At 46.3% G+C, this 25,613-nt stretch overlaps 1 protein-coding gene across 1 annotated transcript in view; it reads left to right on the plus strand.

The window, feature by feature from the left end:
- The window catches only part of fam184aa (family with sequence similarity 184 member Aa), a gene marked incomplete at both ends in the record, with an annotated part of 56,634 nt that overhangs the window by 10,754 nt on the left and 20,267 nt on the right, over positions 1-25,613 (plus strand). The window contains 13 exons of the mRNA XM_080023882.1: positions 4,272-4,349; positions 5,172-5,306; positions 6,654-6,752; positions 7,399-7,605; positions 8,452-8,625; positions 9,151-9,312; positions 9,999-10,134; positions 10,365-10,546; positions 11,280-11,465; positions 13,176-13,298; positions 13,420-13,581; positions 16,337-16,458; positions 17,512-17,662. Of these exons, the coding sequence (XP_079880008.1) occupies positions 4,272-4,349; positions 5,172-5,306; positions 6,654-6,752; positions 7,399-7,605; positions 8,452-8,625; positions 9,151-9,312; positions 9,999-10,134; positions 10,365-10,546; positions 11,280-11,465; positions 13,176-13,298; positions 13,420-13,581; positions 16,337-16,458; positions 17,512-17,662 (1,917 nt within the window). The remainder of the gene's footprint in view (positions 1-4,271; positions 4,350-5,171; positions 5,307-6,653; positions 6,753-7,398; positions 7,606-8,451; positions 8,626-9,150; positions 9,313-9,998; positions 10,135-10,364; positions 10,547-11,279; positions 11,466-13,175; positions 13,299-13,419; positions 13,582-16,336; positions 16,459-17,511; positions 17,663-25,613) is intronic.

The raw sequence follows: 25,613 nt of genomic DNA on the forward strand, positions 1-25,613 counted from the left end.
ACTGTGGTCGCCCACTTGAACACTCCGTGTAGATGCACATTTTAGTATTTTTTTTTTTCTCGTTTTACTCCCTGTCCGTCAAAAGACTCATTGCCAGTGATCTCCTACGACCACGATGCACTTGTGGAAATAAAAAAAAGTTCCTGATCGAACAACTTTGGGACATTTTTTTCCGCTGATCCAGAGTGGCCAGCGGAGATTCTATGTGCCAACACTTTCAGCAAAGAAAATAGCAACAACAATGCAGCCGCTGTACCACGGGAGCGCCGCCGGAGGAAGCATCGCGGTAGGCGAGGCGGCATTCGGACCAGAATTATGATGCAACCTTACCGTCCGCCTCTGCCAATGTCCGGTCCCTGGAAAACAAGATCGATGACCCCCGGGCGAGGATTACATTTCAAACGGACAGGAGAAACTGTTGCGTCCTCTGCCTGACGGAGACATGGCTGAACCCGCTGGTGCCCGACCACTCCATACGTCCAGCCGGATCCTTCTCCTCGTTCCGCGCCGACAGATCAGAGTCGGGGAAATCCAAGGGCGGAGGCGTCTGCCTCATGATCAACAGCAGCTGGTGCAGCCCCACCAACATCAAGACTCTCTCCCGCTCCTGCTTGCCGAACCTGGAACAGCTGACCATCTCATGCCGCCCATTCTACCTCCCCCGGGAATTCAGCACGGTCATCACAGCCGTTTATATTCCAGCGCAAGCGAACACCGACACGGCACTATCGGAACTATATGATGTGTTGTGCGGACTTCAAAACAAACATCCCCACGCAGCTGTGGTGGTGGCTTGGAACTTTAACAGGGTGAACCTCGGGTTCTGCCTAATTTCCATCAACACATTACGTGTGCCACCAGGGGAGAAAGAACCTTGGACAACTGCTACACACCGTACAGGGCAGTTGCACTCCCTGCTTTCAGGAAATCGGACCACGCCGCCATCTCGTTGCTTTCTGTTTACAAGCCCCGCATCGCACATGGAACAGTAGTGACGAGGGACGAGACGAGGCCGCGCTACAGGCCGCTATGAGTGACGTTGGCTGGGACATGTTCCAATCAATGTTCTCTGAGTTTCATAGCCATGATAGCGGTCAGCATGGTTTCCACGGTGAAAGTAAGTATATACTTGAAGCTGCTCACCCTGTCAACAGAAGTCCCATTAATCACCAAGGGCGTGTGCGTCCTCGATTGTAATCCTCGCCTAAAGTCCACAATCAGCTCCTTGGTTTTGCTGACATTCAGGTGGAGGCTGTTGTCCTGGCACCAGAGTGACAGGTCAGCCACCTCCTCGCGGTAGGCCGTCTCATCGCAGTCAGTGATCAGGCTCACGACAACGGTGTCGTCAGCAAACTTGATGATGGTGTTGGAGCTGGACCTGGCCACACAGTCATGTGTGTACAGGGAGTACAGTAGGGGGCTGTGGATGCAACCCTGGATGGATCCTGTATTCAGGGTGAGGGAGCTGGACATGTGCTTTCCCACCCTAACCACCTGGTGCCGGGCTGTGAGGAAGTCCAGGATCCAGGCACACAGCGGAGTATTCAGTCCGGCCTCCTTCAGCTTGACAGCCAGTCTGGTGGGGACTATGTTGTTGAAAGCTGAACTGTAATCGATGAACAGCATTCTCACATAGGCCCCCTTCTGGCCATCCAGGTGCGTGAGCGTGGTGTGCAGTACCTTGGAGACATCCGTGGATCTGTTCTGCCGGTTCGCAAACTGCAACGGGTCCAAGGTGCGGGGAAGGGAGGCGCAGGTATAATCCTAAATCAGCCTCTCGAAACACTGCATGACCACCGAGGTGAGGGCCACCGGACAGTAGTCATTCAGGCAGGCAGGAGAGGCGATCTTCGGGACAGGAGTGTCCCCCTGCACCATCTGTAGCTCCACAGTCTCCCTGTACATCCGTTTAGCGTCCTTCACCACCCTCCGCAGATTGTATGATGCCGCTTTGTAATTGCCCATATATGCGGATACAAGACCGTCGTTGTAAGCGGCCGTGCGAGCATTCAGAGCGCAGCGGATGGATTTATCAACCCACGGTTTCTGGTTTGGAATCCGAACTTTCACCGTGGGACCGATGCTATCTGCTACTGTAGCCACAAAGCTCACTGCTACATCCGTAAACTCGCTGACGTCACTTGAACTTGATTGGAACATGTCCCAGTCTACCTCAGCGAGTGCGTCCTGAAGCGCAGCCTCTGATTGGTCCGTCCACCGCTTCACTTCCCTCGTCACCACCAGTTCTCGCGCGATCAGGGGCCTGTGAACGGGAACCAGCGAGATCGTGGCGTGGTCAGATTTCCCGAAAGCAGGGAGCGAGACGGTCTTGTATCCGTTCTTGTAAGGTGTGTAGCAATGGCCCAAAGTTCTATCTCCCCTGGTGGCACACGTGATGTGTTGGTGGAATTTAGGGAGAACTTTTTTAAGGTTCGCCCTGTTAAAGTCCCCAGTCACCTTGGGGACTTCCACCACAAGTCATCCGCTTGTGGTGGAATATAAAGCGGCAGAAGCGGGAGAGAGACTTGGTGTTGTTGGGTTTACACCAGCGGTTGTTTACCATTAGGCAGGCGCCTCCACCTTTGGATTTCCCCGACTCCCCCGATCTGTCGCCGCGGAACACAGAGAAGGACTCGGCTGGACGGATGGCTTCATCCAGCACCAGTGGGTTCAACCATGTTTCCGTCAGACAGAGGACGCAACAGTTCCTTATGTCTCGTTGGAATTTAATCCTCGCTCGAAGTTCATCCATCTTGTTCTCCAGGGACTGAACGTTGGCAAGAAGTATGCTTGGCAGAGGTGGACGGTAAGGTTGCGTCCTCATTCTGACCCGAATGCCGCCTCGTTTACCACGGTGCTTCCTCCGTGGGCCCGCTCGTGAAACAGCGGCTCCATTTTTGTTGTTGTTGTTGAGCGTCTTCCCGCGTAGAATTTCAGCCGGCCACTCTGCTGCACGGATAAAAAGTCCCAAAGTTGTTCGTTTAGGGAAGTTTTTATGTCCATGAGTGCATCGCGGCCGTAAGAGGTAACTGCCGATGCTTTTTTGGCGGACATTATGATAAAAAACGGAAAAAAATACGAAAATGTGCAAAAGTCGACCGGAGCGCCGGCGCAGGCGACCGCAAGGTGCAGCGCCACTATCGCCTTTATCAATTTAGAGTTTTCAATTTTGACATTCATAATTGAGTCCTGCAATTTCATCAATTTCAAGATTGACACATATAAAATGTACTTCGGATTCCCCTTATTCATAATTTTCCCATTGGAATTTTATCCCTGTGCATTTTTGCACTGGGATCAAATTGTTTTTTATCCTGTTTTTTATCCCCCCTTGTATCCCTGTGTCCCGCCGATTGTTTTCACCGAACCTCCGTGCTGCCCCCCCGATGGGATCCGGTGCTCTGGCCCGGGCCACGCTGCACTGTGCACAGCGTGCGCTGCTGGCAGAGCCCGGAACACCTGTGGAGTCCGGGCTGAGCCTCTTCCAGAACACTACGTCTGTTTGTATTTTTGGCTTTTTTTTAATGATGGCTTTAATGGGCATAAAGCTGTCTCTGAGCACGCGGAGGGTGGTCCGTGTACGTGGACGTGCAGGATATTTTTTATAAAAAATAACCTGCTTCCAATTTTCAGATTCGAACGATTTCCTTGGCTTGAAGTGAAATCATTCGGTCAATGTTGTGCTGTGATTGAAGGGTTTTTCTTTTTACAGTTAAATAGTCCAATTAAGATATGTCGTTCATATCAATTCACGCATCGATTCACGCAATAGTGGTCTAAAAAAAATGGAAAATCACAATTTGATTATTTTCCCAAATCGTTCAGCCCTACTGAAGTTGTGTCAGTTCCGTCAGTGAATTCCTTTTGGTTTGGAGTCTTTTTGCGTCCTGCCTCCTCTCTTGCTTGCCTGGCTCAGTTTCCTCATGCTTGTAAAAACCGTCTCACAAACCAAATAATTTCGCTGCGGAATCTGTCGCACTTGTATTTTTTGAGCTTTAGTGAAAGCGTGCAGCGACCCTCAGCCGGGGCCGCACGGTTCAACACCACCCATCCCTGGTCGGGGGTCGAAGAGCCAAAAGATTTATTTGAGGCCAGGCGACACTTTCAGCCTGTTTGGGCGCTGCCAACCACCACTAAAGATGGAATTTGATGTAATTTGGAGGCCTCTTATGTGTACCGGCAGAGACTCGATGGATGTGAAAAAAAATGTGACACGTAATCAAACTGAAACCTGAACTCCATTCTAATAACAAGGTTATTGTCTTTTCAAGGTCATTTATGCGCTCAACACCAAGAACGACGAACACGAGGAGGAGATCGAATCGCTCAAAGAGGCCCACGAGGACGAGGTACCAGCCCCCGAGCCCAAAACCCCCGAATCACCTCACCGCGCTTGAACTCGATTGGACTATTTCGGTGTTTTACGGCCGGGTTCATCACAACACCACTTCACAATTGTCCAATCGGGTTAAAATGCAAAGAGGCGAAGGACCCAAACCATTATCGTTAGCCTCTTACTCCAGTTTTTTGGGGGGATTTTTGAGTTCTTCGTCTATTTTACCCAGATTCAGATGAGTAGATCAATTTCATGGCTGCGTGTCCAGTGCAGAGAGAGTGACGGGCTGCATGCTAATCGCGTTAGCCCAATAAATGGTGCTGGCCAATTTCCCCCAAAAACTGGATATGCGATACAAACAGGGTATATGCGATATAAGAGGATCTCAAAAGGATAGATAGTTGATTTTTATTTGATTTTCTGTTCATTTTATTAATTTGGATTTCTCTCATTTACTTACACTAAAGCATTATAGAGAGAATATTTGAGGCATTCCTTCAAATTTCAAGCACATTTCTGGCCTCTAAAATGTAACAGTGAGGCTTGGTAATTCACAGTATCTCAGTTGTGAACGGTGTTTATTTGAGTTGTGATGGAGATCTTTGGCCGTCCGGATCGAGGGGGTAGATGTACTCTGGGAACACCAGTTCTAAATGCTGTTTCGATGAAACGTACTTGTATCTGTAATCGTCCTTGTAATTTGGTAAAGGGCTCAAATTCAGTCCGAAAACCTTTCTAGAAAGCGGCTTTTCACACGAGTTTGAGCCACAAAAATACCAAAATTCCAAACAAGATGCGCTGAACTCCAGCGCCCTGACGTGTTGACACTGCTCAGGTGCAGCACATCGTCACGGAAACCCGGGACAAGATCATGCAGTACAAGAGCAAGATGGCGGACGAGGTGGACCTGCGGCGGCGGCTGGCCAGTTTGGAGGAATCTGTGGAGCTGCACGAGCACATGAAGAGACAGGTCGGCCGTCACTTTCCACCACTTATTCACTTCTCTTAGTTATTTAGGAATAACGTCTGGAGGTTAGCGGAGTTCAGAGGGAGGGATTGGTTTCAGTCGGCCATCTTGGATGCTCGTAGAGCTGTAGAGAGCCCTGTTTACGTCAGTATAATATAAGCACAGATTCATATAATATAATTTAAATTAAATTATTTATTATTTCGATATGGTTATTATTATAATTTTTTGTTAAGATATTATTATTGATGTAATTATTTTATCTATAATCATGTATTTAATTTTGATATTATGATGTTATTATGTTGGTATTATGGTTATTATTTGATATTATTATTTATATATTGATTTAGATATGATCATATTTCGAGAACATACATGTTATTAAAATAGAATGTATATAATAATGTTTTTGATATAGATATGGTTATTATTAATATGATACATTTTGATGTTATTCATTTAGATATTGTGTTTTATAGTTTTTATTCATATTCATACCATTTTCATTAATTTATTAAATTAATTATTCTGAAAAATACACAAAATAAAGTATTATTATGATGATGATAATAATAACAACAATAATAATAATCATAATCATAATAATAATCATAATCATAACCATAATAATAATAATAATAATAATAATAATAATAATAATAATAATAATCCACTTACAGTGTTTATTTTGGTTATTTTCATACATGACAACACATGGAAAAAATGTTTTAAACTACTGTTATTCTATTTTTTTACTTTACTCCCATGATCCTTTGCACTACACCGAGGATTGTCGGCGCTATGGCAGGATCAGGATTTAGTGTAGCACTGACCTGGACCCCCAAAGGATTTCCTTACAATTTTACATTTTCATTTAACACTTTAAATCCTCTCGGACAGTCATTTTAGGTTTGAAGGTTTCAATTCCTTTAAGACTGATAATTGGTAATGCAGGCAGGTGTAGCGCAGTGGCATAAGTGCGTACTAAAGAGGGAGCGATCTCTGTATCCTGCCCCCCACCCCCACCCCAAAAAAAACAGTGTTTTTATTTTAGATGTACTTATTTTTCTCTGTTTACAAATTGAACGGAACTTAACATCCCTGTGCGTCCTGTGTCAGGCTCTGCAGAGCCATTGATACCGTTAGGTGGTAATCTGCGTGAGAAATAAAAGAAAAATAAAAACATTTGGGTTATAATAATCATCCGCTTATAGTGATCAATTTGACCCGGACAGACGTGATCACTGTAAGAGGTTGTCACTGTGGTTTAATCTGTAATAATTGGGTTTGCATGTCATTTTACCAAATCCAAAGTGAGTTGTGGTTACATGGGGTGGTGTGTTCCAGGCGCTGGCTGAGTTTGAGATGTACCGACAGCGGATGGAGGACTCCCAGCTCTGCACCGAGGCCCAGCACACTCAGAGGGTGGTGTGCATGAGCCGAGAGGTGAGGCAGGCAGGCACGCGTGCACGCACACACACACACACACACACACACACACACACACACACACACACACACACACACACACACACACACACACACACACACACACACACACACACACACACAGTCACATAGCAGTTAAGGTGAAGTTGCAGAGCTTCTACTCGCAAAAACTATAATACATTTAAATACAATTAAAATCAAATAAAACTATGAATAGAAATAGTTAAAATAAAATCATAAAACATGTAATAATATGACACAGTAACAGCAACGTTGTGCTCTGTTTTGTTTATCTCTCAGCTAGCTAGTAGTTGTAGTTTTAAATTCGTATTACCCATTTTTTTCTCAAAAAACATCTATTTATGTAAATGTATATATTTATCATTTTTAAGTAATAACATTTTTTATATTTTTTTCAATAAATAAATATTAAAACAATTATTTACGTGGAAAATAAATATCGAAAACTTTATTAAAATAAATATTTTAATAAATATTTAAATAACTAAATAAATAATTGGATAACTTGCCAACACCTGTAGAGGACCCAGGACCCCAGTTTGGGACCCCCTTTTAAAGGGTAGGCAAACACTCTTTTCCCCTCTGAGCACCAGTGATAGTGGGTGATGTTCTCCCTCCCCAGGTGGAGGAGATGCGTCGGGACTTTGAGGAGAAGCTGCGGACCTTCGGCCAGGCCCAGGCCCAGCTGGAGTCTGACAAGCGGCGAGCGCTGGAGGAGCTGAGGAGCAGCCACCGGCAGGAGGTGGAGGAGCTGCTCAGCAACCAGCAGAACCAGAGCGCCAGCTCCACCGAGGACCAGGAGAGGCTGGCCGAGCTCCACCGCCAGGAGGTGGGGTGGAAAGAAGAGTCAAACTTCAGATGATGCACTAAAATTTAAATATTTTTTTATTATTGAAAATAATTCATTTCAATTATTTTAGGATTTTCATTTTTTTCTTTGGACACAGTCAAGTCATATCACATATTTTCATCAAGTTATTGGCAAAAATGGTGGACTCCCCACAAAGTAGAGGTAGGAGTATGGGTAGAGTAAGGGAAGAGTAGAGCAGAGGTAGAATAAAGGGAGATGGGTAGGGGTAGACTAGTGGTAGAGAGAGTATAGGAGTAGTAGAGCTAGAGTAGATTAGAGGGAGGCAGAGTAGATGTAGAAAAGGGTAGAATAAAGGTAGAGGTAAAGTAGGGGTAGCATAGAGGTAAAGTAGGGGTAGCATAGAGGTAAAGTAGGGGTAGAGTAGAGGGAGGTAGAATAGATGTAGCAGAGAGGTAGCATAGAGGTAGAGTAGAATAGAGGTAGAGTAGGGCTAGTGTAGAGGTGGAGTAGAGTTAGCGTAGGGGTAGAGTACAGTAGAGGTAAAGTAGGGGTAGAGTAGAGGTGAAGAAGTAGAATTGACATTGCATAGACGTGGAGTAGGGCTAGAGTTGAGGTAGAGTAGGACTAGAGTTGAGGTAGAGTAGAGGTAAAGAAGGGTTAAGTAAAGGCAGGAAGAATAGATGTAGCATAGGGGTAGAGCAGGGCTGGAGTAGACGTAGAGTAGAGGTAGAATAGATGCAGAGTAGAGTAGAGGTAAACAAGTTAATATTTAGTCTTAACCAAGTAACTCTGCTCACATTATGCTTACGTTATACAAATTAAGTGTAACCAGTCTCTTTGGTCTCACCGCATCTCCCCCTGCAGGTGGAGTCTCTGATGGAGCGGGTGGAGGAGCTGACCAAGGACAAGGTCCACCTGGTAGAGGAGTACGAGGCCAAGCTGGCCAAGGCCCAGGAGTACTACGAGAGGGAGCTGGAGGCCATGAGGAGGACGCACCAGCTGACCGCCGAAAACCTGCTGGCCTGGAAGCGCACAGAGGTACAGGAACTCCACCAAAACACCGCCCCCTCTCTGGGTGCGGTGTTCTCCACACAGAAGTTAATGTAGCCCCATATGCGTTCACAGTCAGAATCGGAATCAAGTCAAAGTCCGCGGAATTTGTTGTCTGAGAACTGGGATAAAAACGCATAATAAAAGTAAAATATTGCAATAATAGCCAGTTACACAAATAAAAACCCAAATTAAAAAATAAAATCCAAAATACAAAGAAAATAGCTTATAAAAAAACAAATATAACCAAATGTACACGTAAAAATGGCCACATTTAAAAATGTATAAATAGCCCAGTGAGTAGGTACTATAGCTGATGGTATTAAATATAAATATAGATAGATATTCTGTACAGGATGAATAAATATGTTAAAAAATAAGGCATGGATAACAATGAAGGAGATGGTATAAATGATTATTGTGTCCATTACAATTTTGTTCCAAACGAACTTGAACAAAATGAAATGAACTGAATTCAACTTGACTTCATCACACCTCTCTGGCCCCGCCCAGGTGGAGCTCCGTAAGGAGTTCCAGGCGCAGGAGGCCGCGCTGCAGCGCTCGCTGTCCAAGCTGAGGAGCGAGCTGCAGAGGGCCCAGGAGGAGGCCCGGGAGAACCGCGACAAGACCAACCGGCTGCAGACCTCCCTCACCAACGCCGAGGGGACCATCAAGGTGCGACAAGACGAGAGGAGATGAGATGCCCCGTTAACCACAAAAAAAAACTTCACGTACCCATAGAACCTGCTTATTATTATATTATTATCACGGCCTCCCAGTAGTTATAGCGATGCACGACTCGTGAACCCTTCGGTCGCACGGAGCAAATCTTTGAAATGTCTCTGGAATCTGGAGTCACTGCGGCGAAAGAGTGAACGCTCGCCCCGCAAGCTGAAAATAATCGCTGAAACGAAAAGGACGCCTCTTTACTTAATGGCGCTCGACTTATAAAATAGGTTTTTTGAAAAGGTTTTACGCACCGCGAGAATTAGCGGTTTCTTTTACACCCCTTTTTCTCCGCCCGTTTTTTTTGCCCAGCTTCTTTGTCTCTGCTCGCGTCTCTCTCCTCTCCTCCCCCCTCTCGCTCTTCTCCGCTCGCTTTTCTCTGCCTCCTTCTCATCTCTTGCTTCTCTCCGCTCCTTGTTGCTTCACTCATTTTTTCTACGCTCTGCGAGCGAGCGAGTTCTTAGGGGGGGTCGAACCTTCATCCGTCTATCCCCGTCTTTCCTCCACAGTGTGTCTGAACGCAGATTTTATGGGTGCTCCTGCATGTATGTTTGTGTGTATTGACGGCTGTGTCTTATGTGTGTGTGTGTGTGTGTGTGTGTGTGTGTGTGTGTGTGTGTGGGTGTGTGTTCCAGAACCTCCACAAGCAGCTGGAGGAGGCCATCCAGGACGGGGAGATATGGGTGATGCAGCTGAAGGACACGGAGTATGAGCTGGATGGCAGCAGGGACCGGGTCCAGCAGCAGGCCAACGAGATCCTGCACAAAGCCAGTAAGACCGACTCGTTCAACACTCCGGATGGATCGGGCTCGTTTCGAATGAGCAGAATTTGTATTTACTACTTTTCTTTTTTGGTTTCTGATTTCCGGTTTTCCTTAATTCAAGAAAACCAGGATCCTATCTTCCCGTCCCTCTCTACGCTCGTACATTTGTTCCCTTACGCGGCATATCCATAAAAAAGAAGATATGAATACCAATGAGTGTTTTCCTCCCCCCCCCAGGCCAGATTGGCTCCCTGCAGGCCACACAGATGTCCCACGAGGCCTCCATCCGGGACTTGGACCAGGAGCAGAGTCGGCTGAAGGACAAGATCTGCCACCTGGAGGAGGAAAGGGAGGCCCTGCTCAACCAGAGCCAGGCCAACGACGACCAGCACAAGCAGCAAGTGCTCAAGCTGGAGCAGGTGGGACTGGGACTGCTGGTGGGAGGAGGGCTGGTACTGGCTCATCTTCACTAGGTCTTATCTGTATGTAAATGTTGGCGCTGGTACTGGTGCTCAGACTGGGACTGCTAATCGTGTTACTGGTACTGCCAGTACTAGTACTGTGTGTGCTGCTGGTACTGGCCATGGGTCTGGTACTGGTTCGTGTACTGAAACTGGTAGTGGGACTGGGACTGGTCCTAGTACTAATACTGGTCCTGGGACTGGGACTGGTAATCATGTTACTGGTAATCGTGTTACTGTTACTGCTAGTACTGCTGGTACTGGTGCTGATACTGGGACTAGTAGTGGGACCGGGGCTGGTGCTAGGGCTAATACAGGTGCTGGGACTGGGACCAGTGCTGGGACTGGTACTTGGATTGTTCCTGGGAATAGTACTGGTATTGGCACTTAAATAACTTAAATAAATACCATTCCAATGGGGTTAATCACGTTGAACTGTTTGTCAATATAAACAATATAAAATATGATACTATACTACACGACCATAAACTATGGTATCAGACCAACTCCACTTTGTTCCTAATCACCGCTGAAATATCATATTGAAAATGAAATATCACATTGTGCAAAGTTTCAGCTTGAATCTTTGTTGTCGTCACTTGAGTGCATGGGGAAATTCCTAACCACCATGGACAAACGAACGAACCAAACGACCAAACCAAATCACCTCCAACCAATCCTCCCTCCACAGTCCCTGCGCGAGGAGCACCAGGGCTACGAGAAGGATCTGTCCAGGCTGCGGGTGCGCTACGAGGAGGAGGCGCTGCGCTTCAAGGAGGCGCAGGTCCAGGCGCTGACCGAGATTGAGGAGCAGCACCGTGGCCTCCGTGAGGAGGCGCAGCAGGAGAAGGAGGAGGAGAAGAGGCTCCTGATGACGGTGAGGGAGGGAGAGCGAGACCATGCGATGAGACAGAAAATCGTCCTTTACGCAGTTTTTTTGGGGGGGGGTCTTTTTGCCCTTGGGATGGTTGGTGCTGGTGCTGGTGTCAATCAGCAGGTTGCCAGTTTTTTCATGCAGATGTTGGATTACCTCAATCTTACATTTGAAGGAAAAATAGAGGGATGAATGATTAAAATGCTTCTGTGTGTTAAGAAATGTAGGAAAAGAACTTTATCGGAGATGGTGTTCTAGAGGCGGTGCTTAAAAGTTTTAAATAGGAAAAGCTGAAAAGCACAAAGAGCTTATGTTCATGGCATCCTCAACACTGGCCCGTGGCTTTTGCTTCTGCGTGGTTACGGACGATGCGTCAATCACACTTTCGGTTTCACACTCTTCAATTGGGGAAAACCTACTTGTAAAATCTGGGAGTAGATCCTAAAAAGATCTGAGAGAGAGAAAGAGAGAGAGACAGAGAGAGAGACAGAGAGAGGGAGAGAGAGAGTCTCTCTCTCTCTCTCTCTCTCTCTCTCGCCCTCTCTCTCTCTCTCTCTCTCTGGCTCTCTCTCTCTCTCTCTCTCTCTCTCTCTCTCAGCTCTCTCTCTCTCAGCTCTCCCTCTCTCTCTCTCTCTCTCTCTCTCTCTCTCTCTCTCTCTCTCTCTCTCTCAAGACTGCAGACAAGACACTTGGGAAGAGAATGTCCCAGATAGAACTGGATGGAGCATCCTGATGGATTAGAGGAGTAGGAACTGCCTAAATGCGACACACTCTTCAGCAACTTATGAGGTCACAAATGGGATTTCACAGTGGCTGCTTAATGTGCTTTTTAAAGTGGACCTATTATGCGCCTTTTTACACAAGTTAATATTGGTCTCTGAGGTCCCCAAAACATGCTTTTGAAAAATTTTCATCAGCCTTCTGTCTTTCTACCGCATATCTATTTTATTACATTTTTTTCCTGCAGCAGAATAATTTTTTTAACTCTTACATTTCCGTCCTCTGCATTTTTTGCATGGACAGTTGGTATGAATTCCAAATTTCTTTATATTAATATTTAATATTTATTTGTTGAGTTACTCAGATGGGGGACTATTTTAAGTTTAATGTCTAATGTAAGTTTAAATGTTCTGTAGTACTGAGACACAACGCTGAACGGCTCATTCTGAATTAGAACGCTCACATTAAACCGACTGAGTTATCTTATTTCACAGTTTGTGTGTCAGTGACACATGTATGTGCACCAGCACTGAAAAAGTGAGTTTTGCGTAACAGGTCCCCTTTAAATCTTTTTTTAAAGATAGCATTTACGGCCTATGAATAGAAATATGTTTTCATTTCATTTCATTTTGTAGTTGTTGTTTTTACCAAGCATTAACATTTCTGACGCCCCCTTAGAACCCCTATTAACTGTCTGGTTATTTATGAGATGAGTCAGTAGTAGTAGTTAAAATTAGGGTAACTGCCTGGGGAAGAAGAAGGGAAGCGTTTCTCTGGATTGGGAGTGATGTGTCCCAGCCTGTATATGTCTCTTTTAATGACCTGACCCAAACCCCACCAAAACATTGGGAAATACTTTTAGAATTGGGAATTTAACAGTGATAGTGCATCACTCCCCATGTTCCCATATTGATGAACAAGTTCCCGTAAACAGGGAGCGTTCTCTTTGATTGACATCTTCATCGTCCCTCCTGCTATTTCTCTCCGGTGTAGAAAATGAGCCAGGAGTTTGAGATCAAGCGCCTTTCTCTGGAGGAGCAGAGGGATCGGCTCCAGCAGCAGCTGGACAACCTGAAGGAGGAGTTGTCGGCCAAGCTCAACATGGCCAACCAGGAGGTACTGGTCCAGGGGCTCGATCTTTGTCCCTGTCTGCTTCACCAGTGGCGATGTCTTCACCACTTATCTCCTCACTGCCAACATCCATCCTCCCTTGCCCCTCCCCACCCCCACCCCCCAGGTGTCCCACCTCCAGGAGATGGTGAGGGAGGGGGAGCAGAACCTGGGGTCGGCCCAGAGCCAGATCAGCTGCTTGAAGGAGACCCAGGAGAAGCTCAGGATAGAGCTGGACGCCACCCGGGCCCGGGTCCGAGAGACCAGCAACCTGCTGACCGACCTGCAGGTAGGGACCAGAGCGAAAATGGTAGAAAGGCGTTGAAAATAACTTAATTCAAGAGCTATGCATTTGTTTCCAATAGCCACAGTAAGAACCATTAGTCCGGCATGAGATCTCTCGCCGGGCGTACCGTAGACATAAAAAAAACAAATAAATAAATAAAAATAATAATAAGAAATGGAAACTAGCGCTTGTATTGCAATATCAAAACTGCACAGCTGTAATAATTCAGCTCAAGTTTCACACGGAAAGTGACAACTATTAATAGTGACGAAAGGTTCAACTCTTTTTTTCAGATTCGGTTCTTGATGAGTCACTCAGTAGTTGATTTGTTTGATTCAGTTGGTGTAACGCATGCCGAGTGAGAGTCAGAAGAGTCCGTCCGGCTCTGAGTTGTGAACGGATTTATCCCAAGAGTCATTCATATCCGTCAAAAATATTTATGCAAAGAGTAAATCAGTCACATTCAATATGAATTGTCCGCCATACCTTGGCCTTTTTTTTTTGCCTGTCACTCCTTTGTCGAAGTGACTCCCGTGTCCTTTCAAGAATTTGTTCGGTTCGACCGAATCGTTTGCTGTCTTGCATCACTCCCCATTATTAGGGGAATAATACATTTCTTGTTCCATCTTGAGCTGAAGTGTAAGAAAGAAAGATGGAGGGAATGGAAGGGAGATGAGAGAGAGAGTGAGAGAGAGAGACAGAGAGAGAGAGAGAGAGAGAGAGAGAGAGGGCCAGGTGTGAGATAATGAGGACGGCGCAATTAGACAGCTGGGTGCTTCACTTCGTTCTTTTCATCGACAAAAGACAAAAAAATAACAGAGCAGGACAACGAGAGAGAACGGGAGGCAGAGAGAAAGGAGGACAGTGATGAGGGGAGGGAGAGAATTAAAGAGATGGAGAGAGAGATGTATTTTACAATCATATTGTTATTATTACCCACTCTATACTTGATTAATACAATTTAATTGAAATGAAAGAAAGAGAGAGAGAGAGAGAGCTGGGGGAGGAGGAAGAGAATAGGGGGGACAAGAAAGGGTGAGTCACTAATGGACTGTGGGGGAAGAAACAAAAGAATGCATTTTTTCACGTAAATAAACCGACTTAATTGAAACGACAGGAATGGGGCGATTGAGAAAGAAAAAAGCGAGGGATGACGAGAAAGAGGGGGAAAAGTAAATAGGACGAGTGAATGGAGTGCTACTGTAATTAGGTGCAATTACTCTCTCCCTCCGGCCTCCTTCAGAGCTGTTATTCTTTAAGACACTGGTTTGTCACTAGATATAGGTTTTTGTTTTGTTTTTCTGTTTTGTTTTTAGTTTTGTCTTTCATCTTTTATGATGTGTACAATGTGCGGATTTCCATTTAAAAATACATGACATATATATTATACACTGATCAGCCACAACATTAAAACCACTGACAGGTGAAGTGAATAACATTGCTCATCTTGTTCTAATGGCACCTGTCAAGGGGTGGGATATATTAGGCTGCAAGTGAACAGTCAGTTCTTGTAGTTGATGCGTTGGAAGCAGGAATAATGGACAATCGTAAGGATCTGAGCAAACTTTGACAAGGGCCAAATAGTTATGGCTAGACGACTGGGTCGGAGCATCTCCAAAACGACAGGTCTTGTGGGGTGTTCCTGGTATGCAGTGGTTAGTGCCTACCAAAAGTGGTCCAAGGAAGGACAACCGGTGAATCGGCAACACGGTCGTGGGCGCCCATGGGCTCATTGATGTGCGTGGGGAGTGAAGTTAGCCCGTCTGGTTCGATCCCACAGAAGAGCTACTGAAGCACAAACTGCTGAAAAAGGTTAATGCTGGTTAATGCTATGATAGAAAGGTGTCAGAACACACAGTGCATCGCAGCTTGCTGCGTATGGCACTGTTTAGCCGCAGAGTGCCCCTGCTGAGCCCTGTCTACCACCGAAAGCGCCTGCAGTGGGCATGTGAGCGTCAGAACCGGACCATGGAGCAATGGAAGGAGGTTGCCTGGTCTGATGAATCACATTTTCTTCTACATCATGTGGATGGCCGGGGTTAGGGTCCAATCCGATCGAGCATCTGTGAGATGTGCCGGAACAACAAGCCCGATCCATGGGGGCCCCACTACACAACTTACAGGACTTAAAGGATCTGCTGCTAACGTCTTGGTACCAGATACCACAGGACACCTTCAGAGGTCTTGTGGAGTCCATGCCTCGACGGGTCAGAGCTGTTTTGGCGGCACAAGGGGGAAGTACACAATATCAGTGATTGTTGTGGTGGTTTTAATGTTGTGACTGATATTGGCCTGTATATCGCCTTCATTCTTGTTAGTTCTGTCAATGGGAAATTAGCAGCTGCACTAGATAGATGGATGGATGCATAGATGCATAGATAGATAGATGGATAGAAGGATGGAGAGATCTGTAGATACATACATACTGTACATAGATGCATTGTGAGATTGATGGATGTATGGATTGAAAGATTGATGGATAGATGGAAAAATGGACAATAAACCAGAAAAATAAACAAATAAAATATGAACAATAAAGATTTGGCAATATACAACTTAGTAGTTATATACATTATTATAACAATGTTATGCAATTTTGCATGAATAAATACAGAATAAAGATTGTGTGTATGTGTGTGTGTGTGTGTGTGTGTGTGTGTGTGTGTGTGTGTGTGTGTGTGTGTGTGTGTGTGTGTGTGTGTGTGTGTGTGTGTGTGTGTGTGTGTGTGTGTGTGTGTGTGTGTGTGTGTGTGTGCAGGAGGACATAGAGTCACAGAAGCAGCAGCATGAGGCCAGGGTGATGTCCATCAGGACGGAGGAGAAGCAGAGGATGGACAAGATGGCCGACGACCTGGACCAGAAGTGGACCGACGCACTGCGGTAAATTACTAAAAAAAACACGTTCATTTCATGTAATCAAATTACATCTAATTCAAATTAAATAAATTATATAAGAATCTGATTCACTAAAGTCAATTTCAATTAAATCAAATCAAATTCACTTGAATTTCCGGTAAATCAAATTCAGTGAAACCAAATTAAAATGAAATAAATCAAATAGAATTCAGTCAAATTAAATGAAATTCAAGTGACAACCCCAAAAATATCCACCGCTGTCCACTCTGATATGTCTGCAGACAAACCAAACTAGTCTACGTTCTTGCTTTAAATAAAAACTCAACCAATTTATTTACAATACTCTTCAGGCGTTTCCAGGCATCTGGCATCATTTTCACGATACATTAGGTGCACGCTCTGATAAGAATACATTAATACAAATAAAATCCTTCTTTTTCCACATGGTCTGTTTTTTGTTTTTTTTGCATTTGTATTTAAGATGTTTTAAACCCCGAGGCCATTTGGCCATTACAGCGTTGCACCAAACAGCCTTCCTCTCCTCCTCCTCCACCCCCTCTCCACACTTCTATTCCTGGTCCTTTTCCAGTCATCTGTCCATCAACACCCCTCCTCACCCTCTTCTTCTTCCTCCTCCTCCTCCATCACCCGTTCCTTCCATGTGTTATGTATCCCTTCCTCTCTACAGTCACGTCTCTTTATTTAGCCTCTCCATCCTGCTGTCATCTCTTTCTTTCTTTCTTTCTTTCTTTCTCTCTCTCTTTTAGGCATTCAGGTATAGAGGGGGAATTTGACATATTGAAAAAAAGTATTTTCTTTTTCTTCTCCTTCTCTTCCTCCCTTTCTCCACTCCTGCTTCTTCCCCTCTGTTTTCTTCTTTCTCCTCCTCCCTTTTTCCTCTTCCTCCGCCCTCCTCCTTCCCCTTCCTCTGCTGCTCCTCGTTCTTCCTACTCCATGTTATTCCTCCCCTCTTGCTTCTTCTCCTCCTCCTTCTCCCGCTCTCCTCTTTCTCCTCCTTCCCCTTCCTTCTCCTCATTCTTCCTCCCCCCCTTCTACTCGTTCTTCCTCCTCCTCCAGGGAGGAGCTGCGCCTCCTGAAGGAGGAGCTGGGTGAGGAGTATGAGGCTGACAAGCAGGCAGCGCTCACCCAGCTCTCTCAGCAGAAGGAGCTGGAGATGATGGCGTCCAGGGAGGGCTGGCAGCGCAAGGTGGAGGACCTACTAGAGCAGGTAGGTAGTATATACTGTACATACACGGCAAGACTTTGAAAAGACCTTCAAAGGACGTTCCAAAGACTCCCAAAAGACACACATTGAGCGTGACTTTTCAGAATCTTTCTTTTCAGATGAATATGGCCAACACGAAAATCCCATACCAAGAGTCATAAAGAGCAAATGATTAGATATTAAACAGAAGGGAACCGATCATCTGAGTGCACTGAATCGAAGAGATTGATCTGATCGGGGAGGGAGCGGGAGATGGTGTTGGAGCCGAACCTGGGACCACACAGTCATGTGTGTACAGGGAGTAGAGTTAGGGGGCTGAGGTCGAGCCCTGGGGGGATCCTGTGTTCAGGGTGAGGGAGCTGGACATGTGCCTCCCCACCCTAACCACCTGGGGCCTGGCTCTGGGGAAGTCCAGGATGTACAGTGGAGAGCTCAATCCTAGCTCCAGCATAGTGCCAGTCTGGTGGGCACTATGGTATTGAAAGCTGAACTCTAGTCGATGAACAGCAATCTCACATCGGCCCCCTTCCGGCCATCAAGGTGCCTGAGTGTGGTGTGCAGTACCTGGGGAAACCGCGTCGTCCGTGGATCTGTCCGGCTGATACGCAAACTGCAGCGGCCCAAGGCGCTGGGGAGGGAGGCACAGATGTAATCCTTAATGAGCCTCTCGAAGCATTCATGACCACCGAGGTGAGGGCCACCGGATGGTAGTCATTCAAGCAGGCAGGAGAGGCGATCTTCGGGACAGGGATGACGGTGGACCTCTCGAAGCGGGACAGGACCACCGACTCAGAACCATTGCTTCTGTTGTCCTGCTGTCCTAATGTGTCCTTTAACCTGCTAAAAAAACGACTCTTGGTCGTTCCCTGATTTGGTGCATATACATTTACAAAACAAAAAATATTCTCGCCTACCTGCGCCCTCACCATCAGTGCCTTGGCTTTTCCTATCTCAGTAGTAGATAAAACTTTTACATTTGAATTTAAAGGGAAAAGAATGGCAACACCTGCACTAAAGTAAGTGCCGTGACTTAAGGGCGCGCTGTCCTTCCCATCCCCTACCCCACTCCACCTCATAGCCTATGTTTGGGTGTGTTTCTTGAAGAAAATCTATGTCCAGGCGTTTCTGGCAACACATTTCAGAGACTACCGCTCTTTTCTGACTATCTCTCTCTCCATTGATATATAAGGACTCCAAATTTAGAGTTTGCACAGGCAAAAATTTTAGAAAAAAAAAAAAGCAGACAAGTAGGACAGACAGAAAGAAAAGAGTGACACCCAGTGATTCATTACAATTATTTATTAGGTTTTTTGTCTCTTGGTGCCCTTCCCTTTCTTGTAAAAAGGTGTTTGTTTTCCTAAGGTAGTAACGTGTTTTCTTACACGGTATCATTTTTTCTCGTCTAATAATTCCAACCCAACTGATTTTTGCAGTGCTGCAACTGTTCTTGTAAATGTGTCCGTGTCCGGAAAATAATCAATAACTTGGCTGATTTACCAGAAGTGTCATCCAGAAAAACGTTAACATCTTCTTGTGTGTATGTTTCACTGTTAAGTCGCTGGGAATCTGTTACCTTGCTGTCAGAATCAGTTGAGTCAAGTTCATCCTTGACGTTAAGGACAGATTCCCATGTCTGACTTCCTCCCCCACAGCCAGGAGGACCTGCTCCGCACTGACGTTGGGGATGGCTGCCTAACGCACTCCCTGACGGAGTGACAGGCTTGGCGTACTAGACCCCATGGCAACACTCACGACACCAAAACAAAACAAACAGCTGTTTAGCCACACTACACAAAACAAATAATAAGGGAACTAAAATGTCCGTGAAGTAGAACAGAAAACAGAAAACTAAAGAGTTTCAGAGAAGATCACTCAAAATCAGCGCCACACATGCTCACCAGCCACACTCACTTACACACCCAACTCCCAGCATGTACTGAGAGAGAGAGAGAGAGAGAGAGAGAGTGAGAGAGAGAGAGAGAATGCAGGACATTACCTCTCCATTGGGTCGTTCTCTCTTTCTGTCACAACTTAGGTTGCCATGTGTTATTATTCTGTCACTTATCCTGTTTATTTCTCCTGCCATTTCAGATTCAGTCTTACCTAGAGTTCTGCCCCTCCCAATCTGCTCACCCCCAGTTAGCGCTGTAACATAGCATTGTGATAACATGTCTGTCTCGTCTGGTCTATGTCTACCGGTCTCGTTCACTCTCGCGGTGTCTGATTGTCTAGCATCTTCCACCTAGCTTTCCAGTGTCCTTGCCTGGCTGGCCCTGACTGTGTTCCCGCCTTCTGGATTCTAGACTTACCCTTCGCTTGCCCCTTTCAGTTGGTTAGCTTTACGAACTGATTTCCTGGTTGGACCTCCTTGTCTGTCTTTTTCACATTAAAGACATTAAAGAGCCACTAAAGAACTGTTACGTCTACTTGATTGGGTCTGTGGTCATACTGTTGGGTTCAGTTTGGTCTAAGGTGTTATAGTACATTCAGCCCAGTATGGACCCAGCCGACTCTGACCCTCTCAAGCAGCAGCTGACGCCATTCAACACCACAAACAGGCACTCTCCTCCTTTGGGGATGGTCTGCGGGATCTTCCTCCTGGGCCAGTGTTCCCTGATATTCAAGCTTCAGACCTCATCTTTCCCCACCGAACAATCACAGGTGGCGTATATTATTTTGCTCCTCTCCGGCTGCACTAAGGAATGGGGAATGGCTGAGTGGGAGAATAAACCCCCTTCCTATGCCATGGCAGAGTTTGTTAGTTGCGGAGTTCCCCAAGGCTTTTGACCGCACCACTCCCTGTACATAGGCGGCTTGGGGTCTCGGCCTACTGTTTTGGAGTACTCGAATATTGAATTTGAGTATTGAATTCCGGACTGCCACAGCGGAGAGTAAGGTGAGAGTAATGCTCCCTCATTGTTTGACACTTTCCAGCATGGATTGTCTGCGGCCATTAAGGATGAGTTGGCGGCACGAGAACTTCGGCGGACCTTGACTATTTTGTCGGCCTCGCCGTTAGCATAGATGGACGTCTCCAGAAAGGAGAGGGTTCACCTTCCTCAGTCCCAGGGGCAACCTCTTTGCTCTGCGCAGTCACCACCCTGTTCCCCGGAGTCAGCTCCCAGTGTCCCCACCGACACCCTGGAGCCCATGCAGCTAGGCCGATCGCGGCTCTCTGCTGGAGAATGAAAGCGCCGCTTGCAGGAGAATTGTTGCCTGTGCTGTGTACAGAGCGGCAATTTTGTCTCCACCTGTGTATTACAAGCCAGGGCTCAACAGTGATCCAGAGGCTGCTGGTGAGCCCGATTTTGAACCCTAATCTGCCCTCTCGACCTTGAATCCATGCGGAGCTCTTCTACTCGGGATAAGGACTCCGGGTGTTTATTCTCATTGTCCCCGGTGCGGACTCCAACCTGGAATTCAACTTCCCAACCTGCAATGCAACTCTTTATTAATTCTTTAATCATCAAGAACTGCTGCAATGACTCTGTCCTGTGGATGACCTGTGGAATGACAAGGGCACAGCTTTCTGTTACACAATACCGACGCCAACAAACCGACACCCTGCCAAACTGCCCACCCACCAGCGCCCTGCACGAGAGCGAGGCTCGCCCCACCACAACCGGCCAAACGCCCCATCGAGCCGCAAACCCCGAGCACCCATCCATGTGTCTATGTGTTCTAAGCTAATATGAGTGGTATTTAAATTGCTGGACGGATGAGAAACACGTCGGGGAAGGAGAGTGACGTGCGAGATCGCAGCCGCCCAACTCATCCCTATCCACATAGCTCGCCCCCCACCAGTCCCGGAAACCCTATGCCTATTGTGTGGTGTATGTACTCAGTATGAGTTCTGGCACAGGGAAGGATAGGCAAAGCACAACCAGATCAACGCAGTGGTGCAGCAGGCCGGGCAGCGACCAGGCAGACCCCACCCCAGACCCGACCGTGCCGTCGGGCATGCAGACCACAGAACAGAGAGCGGCAGAAGGCCCCCCCACCCACAGTACGGCCCACCAGCGCGACCAGGAGCACCAGAGAACAGGTACCAAGGCAGCCCGGTGTGATGACAGAAGTCCGCCACCCCGCGAAGGAGACCACATGGGGAACCCGTACGGAGCACACGGTTCACATGGTGGAGATTCACTTAATCTCCGTCACCATTCTGATGAATAATGGGATGTATGTGGCCAGAAGTGTTCATAGAATTCCAGTGGGTAGCCGTCTGATCCAGGTGATGTGTTATTGTGTTATTTTGTTATTGTTGGCATAGAGAAGAGAACTTTCCTGAGTTCTTCTAGAGTAAGTGGTTGATCTAGTGTGGTAGCCTGCTCTGTGGATAGTTTAGGGAGGGCAAGATCATCAAGGAATGAGTTAATGTTTGATGTATTTGATTCATAATCTGAGTGATATAGCTTATCATAAAACTCAATGAATATTTTATTGATGTCTTGCGGGGTGTTTGTTACTACCTTGTGGATATTTGATGGCTTTATTAAGTGTTTTTTTCTCTATCCCATTTCAATTGATTGGCAAGAACTTTACCTGATTTGTCGCTTATTTCAAAATAATTCGCTCTTGTTCATTGCCTGAGGAGTTGTGTCTTTTGATGGATGATATGATCAAGTTGAGATGTAATTGTCTGGATCTCATTTCCGATTTGCTTCGAGGGTGAGTGGGCTTCTTGGGAGTGCAAGTATTTTAATCGTTGTTCTAGTTTATTTTTATTGTCATTCTTGTCCTTAATTTTTGTTGTGAGTGGAGAAATAATATAAATAATACTACTTCTCAGAACTGCCTTTGCTGTTTCCCAGAGTAAGAATGGTGATATTTCTGGAAAGTCATTCAGTTCAATGAAGGAAGTCCATTCTCTGGAAATTAAATGGTTAAATTATTTTTTCTGTGAGAAGTTAGGTGTTAATGCACCACCTGATGGGAGGGTTCGGGTTTGTTTCATTTATGAGGTTGAAACTAATTGGCCCGTGATCGGAGATTACAATTGGGTGGCTCTCAGGATTAGTGATTTTGGACATTACCGAGTTACTTGTAAAAAAAGTCAGTTCTAGAGAAGCTTTTGTGTGGTGGTGAGTAATGTGTGTATTCTTTATTATGTGGATTATTTGATCGTCAACAGGAGCAAGATCACTAATATATTGTTTTATAATGTCAGACAAACACCAGGACTTGTAGTTATCTCTGGTTTGTGGACCTTCTAAACTTGGATCAAGTACTGTGTTGAAGTCCCCTCCCAGTACAATAATTGAATCAGAGATATAGAGAGAGGAGAGCTGGAAAAGGAGGAGAAGAAGATATACAATTTCTTTCACAATATATTGTGAAAGAAATTTGGGTGGTTCTCATTGGGGCCATGAATATTAGCTATGGTTAATTTGATGTTTCCTAAAATTTCCTTTAATCATTATGTTTCGCCCTTCTGTGTCCGATATTGTGGTTTTATTCTGACACACGATACTTTTATTGATCAATATAGAAACACCCCTTTTTTGAGTTATATGATTCAGAAAACATCTGATTAACCCATTTAGCTTTGAGTTTGAGGTGCTCAGATGCAGTGAGGTGAATCTCTTGCAGTAGACAGAAGCTGGGGTTCATCCTGGTGAGGTGACTTAGGATTTTGCTGTGTTTAGCTGGTGAGACCAAGCCTCTCACATTCCAACTAACAAACTTAATGGATGTCACAGGCCTGCCACGTCCCCAGCAGACCCTGAGGGTATCTCCCGCCCACCTGGGTCATTCGCGCTGTAACGTGGGACATTGAAAACAGGGTTAAAAAGTGCACTCTGAAGATCCATCTCCAAGTGCCTCTCCTGATTACTGACTGTATGTCGGCCACTGTCCGATCTCAGATTTTTCTCTCAGTGGGGTCACTCGTGATGAGTGACCCCACTGTCTTGCTTGTCACCCTGGGGTGAGACACACCCTGGACCTGCTGCATCTGGCAGTCATCTATGGAGGGAGAAGAGCGCCCGACAGGCTCCCTTCGGTCTCCTCCAGCCCTTGACTGTGCCTCATCGTCCTTAGTCCCACATCTTCCTGGACTTTGTTACTAGACTTCGTCCCAATGTTGTTGATTGTTTTTCCAAGACTGCACATTTAATTTCCCTGCCTAAGCTACCTCCTGCCAAAGAAACTGTGGAGATTATGCTTCAGCATGTGTTTCATCTGCATGGCCTCCCCATTGACGTTTTCTCTGATGGGGCCACTGAATTTTGTGGTGTCCTGGGAGCCTCCGTCAGTCTGTCCTCTAGCCTTCACCCCAGTCCAGTGGTCAAGCAGAAAGGATGAACCAGGAGATGGAGACGTTGCCTCTCTGCCGTTAGAGGGGCCTCCAGTACCTGGTAGCCTGGTAAGGCTATGGCCCTGAGCAGTGCACTCAGGGTCCCCGCCCGGAGCCTCCTTAACCCATCCATTATTAGGGATTTTCACCACGACCACCCGGACCAGCCTGGTGGGACGTCAGGGACCGTCCCTAGAGGGGGGTTTTGTGTTACAACTTAGGTTGCCATGTGTCACTTATCCTGTTTATTTCTCCTGCCATTTCAGATTCGGCCTCCTAGAATTCTGCCCCTCCCAATCGGCTTCCCCCCAGTCAGCACTGTGACATAGCATTGTGACAACATGTCTATCTAGGCCGGTCTATATATACCGGCCCTGCTCACTCTCGCGGTGGCTGAAGCAGCTTTCACAAATTAACTCTGGACAATGTCCGGATAATCAGGTCTGGACATTGTCCGGAGTTGCTCTTTCACACATGTAGCTCACAACTGAAGATTGTCCGTGTCAGACGCGTTTACACTTACCTGTAAATACAGGTACTCACATAACGACCAATTCCATTGCCACAACCAGGTCGTTAAGCGAATTGGTCGATAAGCGAGGACCCACCCCCTTACCGTTTTTTCAGTCCTCGAGATTGCGAACGCTAGTGTAGTGAATACTGACCGACTGCTGGAACGAGACTGAGACTGAGAACGGTGATGCATGATGAGATGCAGAGCAGGCAGTAGGCACACCGCGGTATTGTACGCTGCCAAGCGTACAATATTGCGGTGTGCCTGCTGGTAGGAGAGGTAGGAGAGTTGGTCGTAAGTCTGAACGGTCGTTACACAGGTAAGTCGTTAAGTGAGTAGTACCTGTACTCCGTTTGCTTTAGATGAGGGGCAGAGCCTGGGTGGAGCGTGCAGGAGGCAGGACGTGACGCAATGACGCGGGATACTGCGGAGTTTACAGCACACCCAATATGGTGGACGAGGCTACCGACTTATCTTTTTTTGCGTTGATACTCCATGTATTTGGATGTATATAAATGAAACAGTGGCAAGGAATATAAAGGAAACCGGAAAGGAGTATGAAGCAGCTACGCTCCATGCGCGAAGATCCGTGTAAAGTAAATAACTGGCGCATGATGAAGATGTCATCAACACGCAACACATCCACTCACTCGCTGTGATTTCTCCGGACAGTCACCTGCTCTGTTCACACATATCGCTCAATTGGACCTTACACTGACTTTTTACGAGGGTGCTGACTGGTAAAGCCTGGTTAATGTCCGGTCCAACGGATTCGGACTTGCATTCACACATACAGCTCCGCCGGGTAGTGTCCGGCTAATTTCAGGGTTGCAGTGTGTGAAAGCAGCTTGATTGTCTAGTATCTTCCACCCAGCTTTCCAGTGTCCTTGCCTGCCTGGACCCGACCATGTTCCTGCCTTCTGGATTCGAGGGTTTCCCTTGCCTGCCCCTTTCGGTTTGTTAGCTTGACCTCATCCTCTGTCTTTTTCCATGTCTTTTGCCTGAGAGCCATTAAATAACTGTTACGTCTACTTGAGTGTGTCTGTGGTTGTGCTGTTGTTTCATTTTGGTCTTGGACTTTACTCTCTCTCTCTCTCTATCTCTCTCCCTCCCTCGTTCTTTCTCTGTAAGTGTGATTATCC

Source organism: Zeus faber, assembly GCF_960531495.2.
Source record: "Zeus faber genome assembly, chromosome: 2".
NCBI classification, from domain to species: Eukaryota; Metazoa; Chordata; class Actinopteri; order Zeiformes; family Zeidae; genus Zeus; species Zeus faber.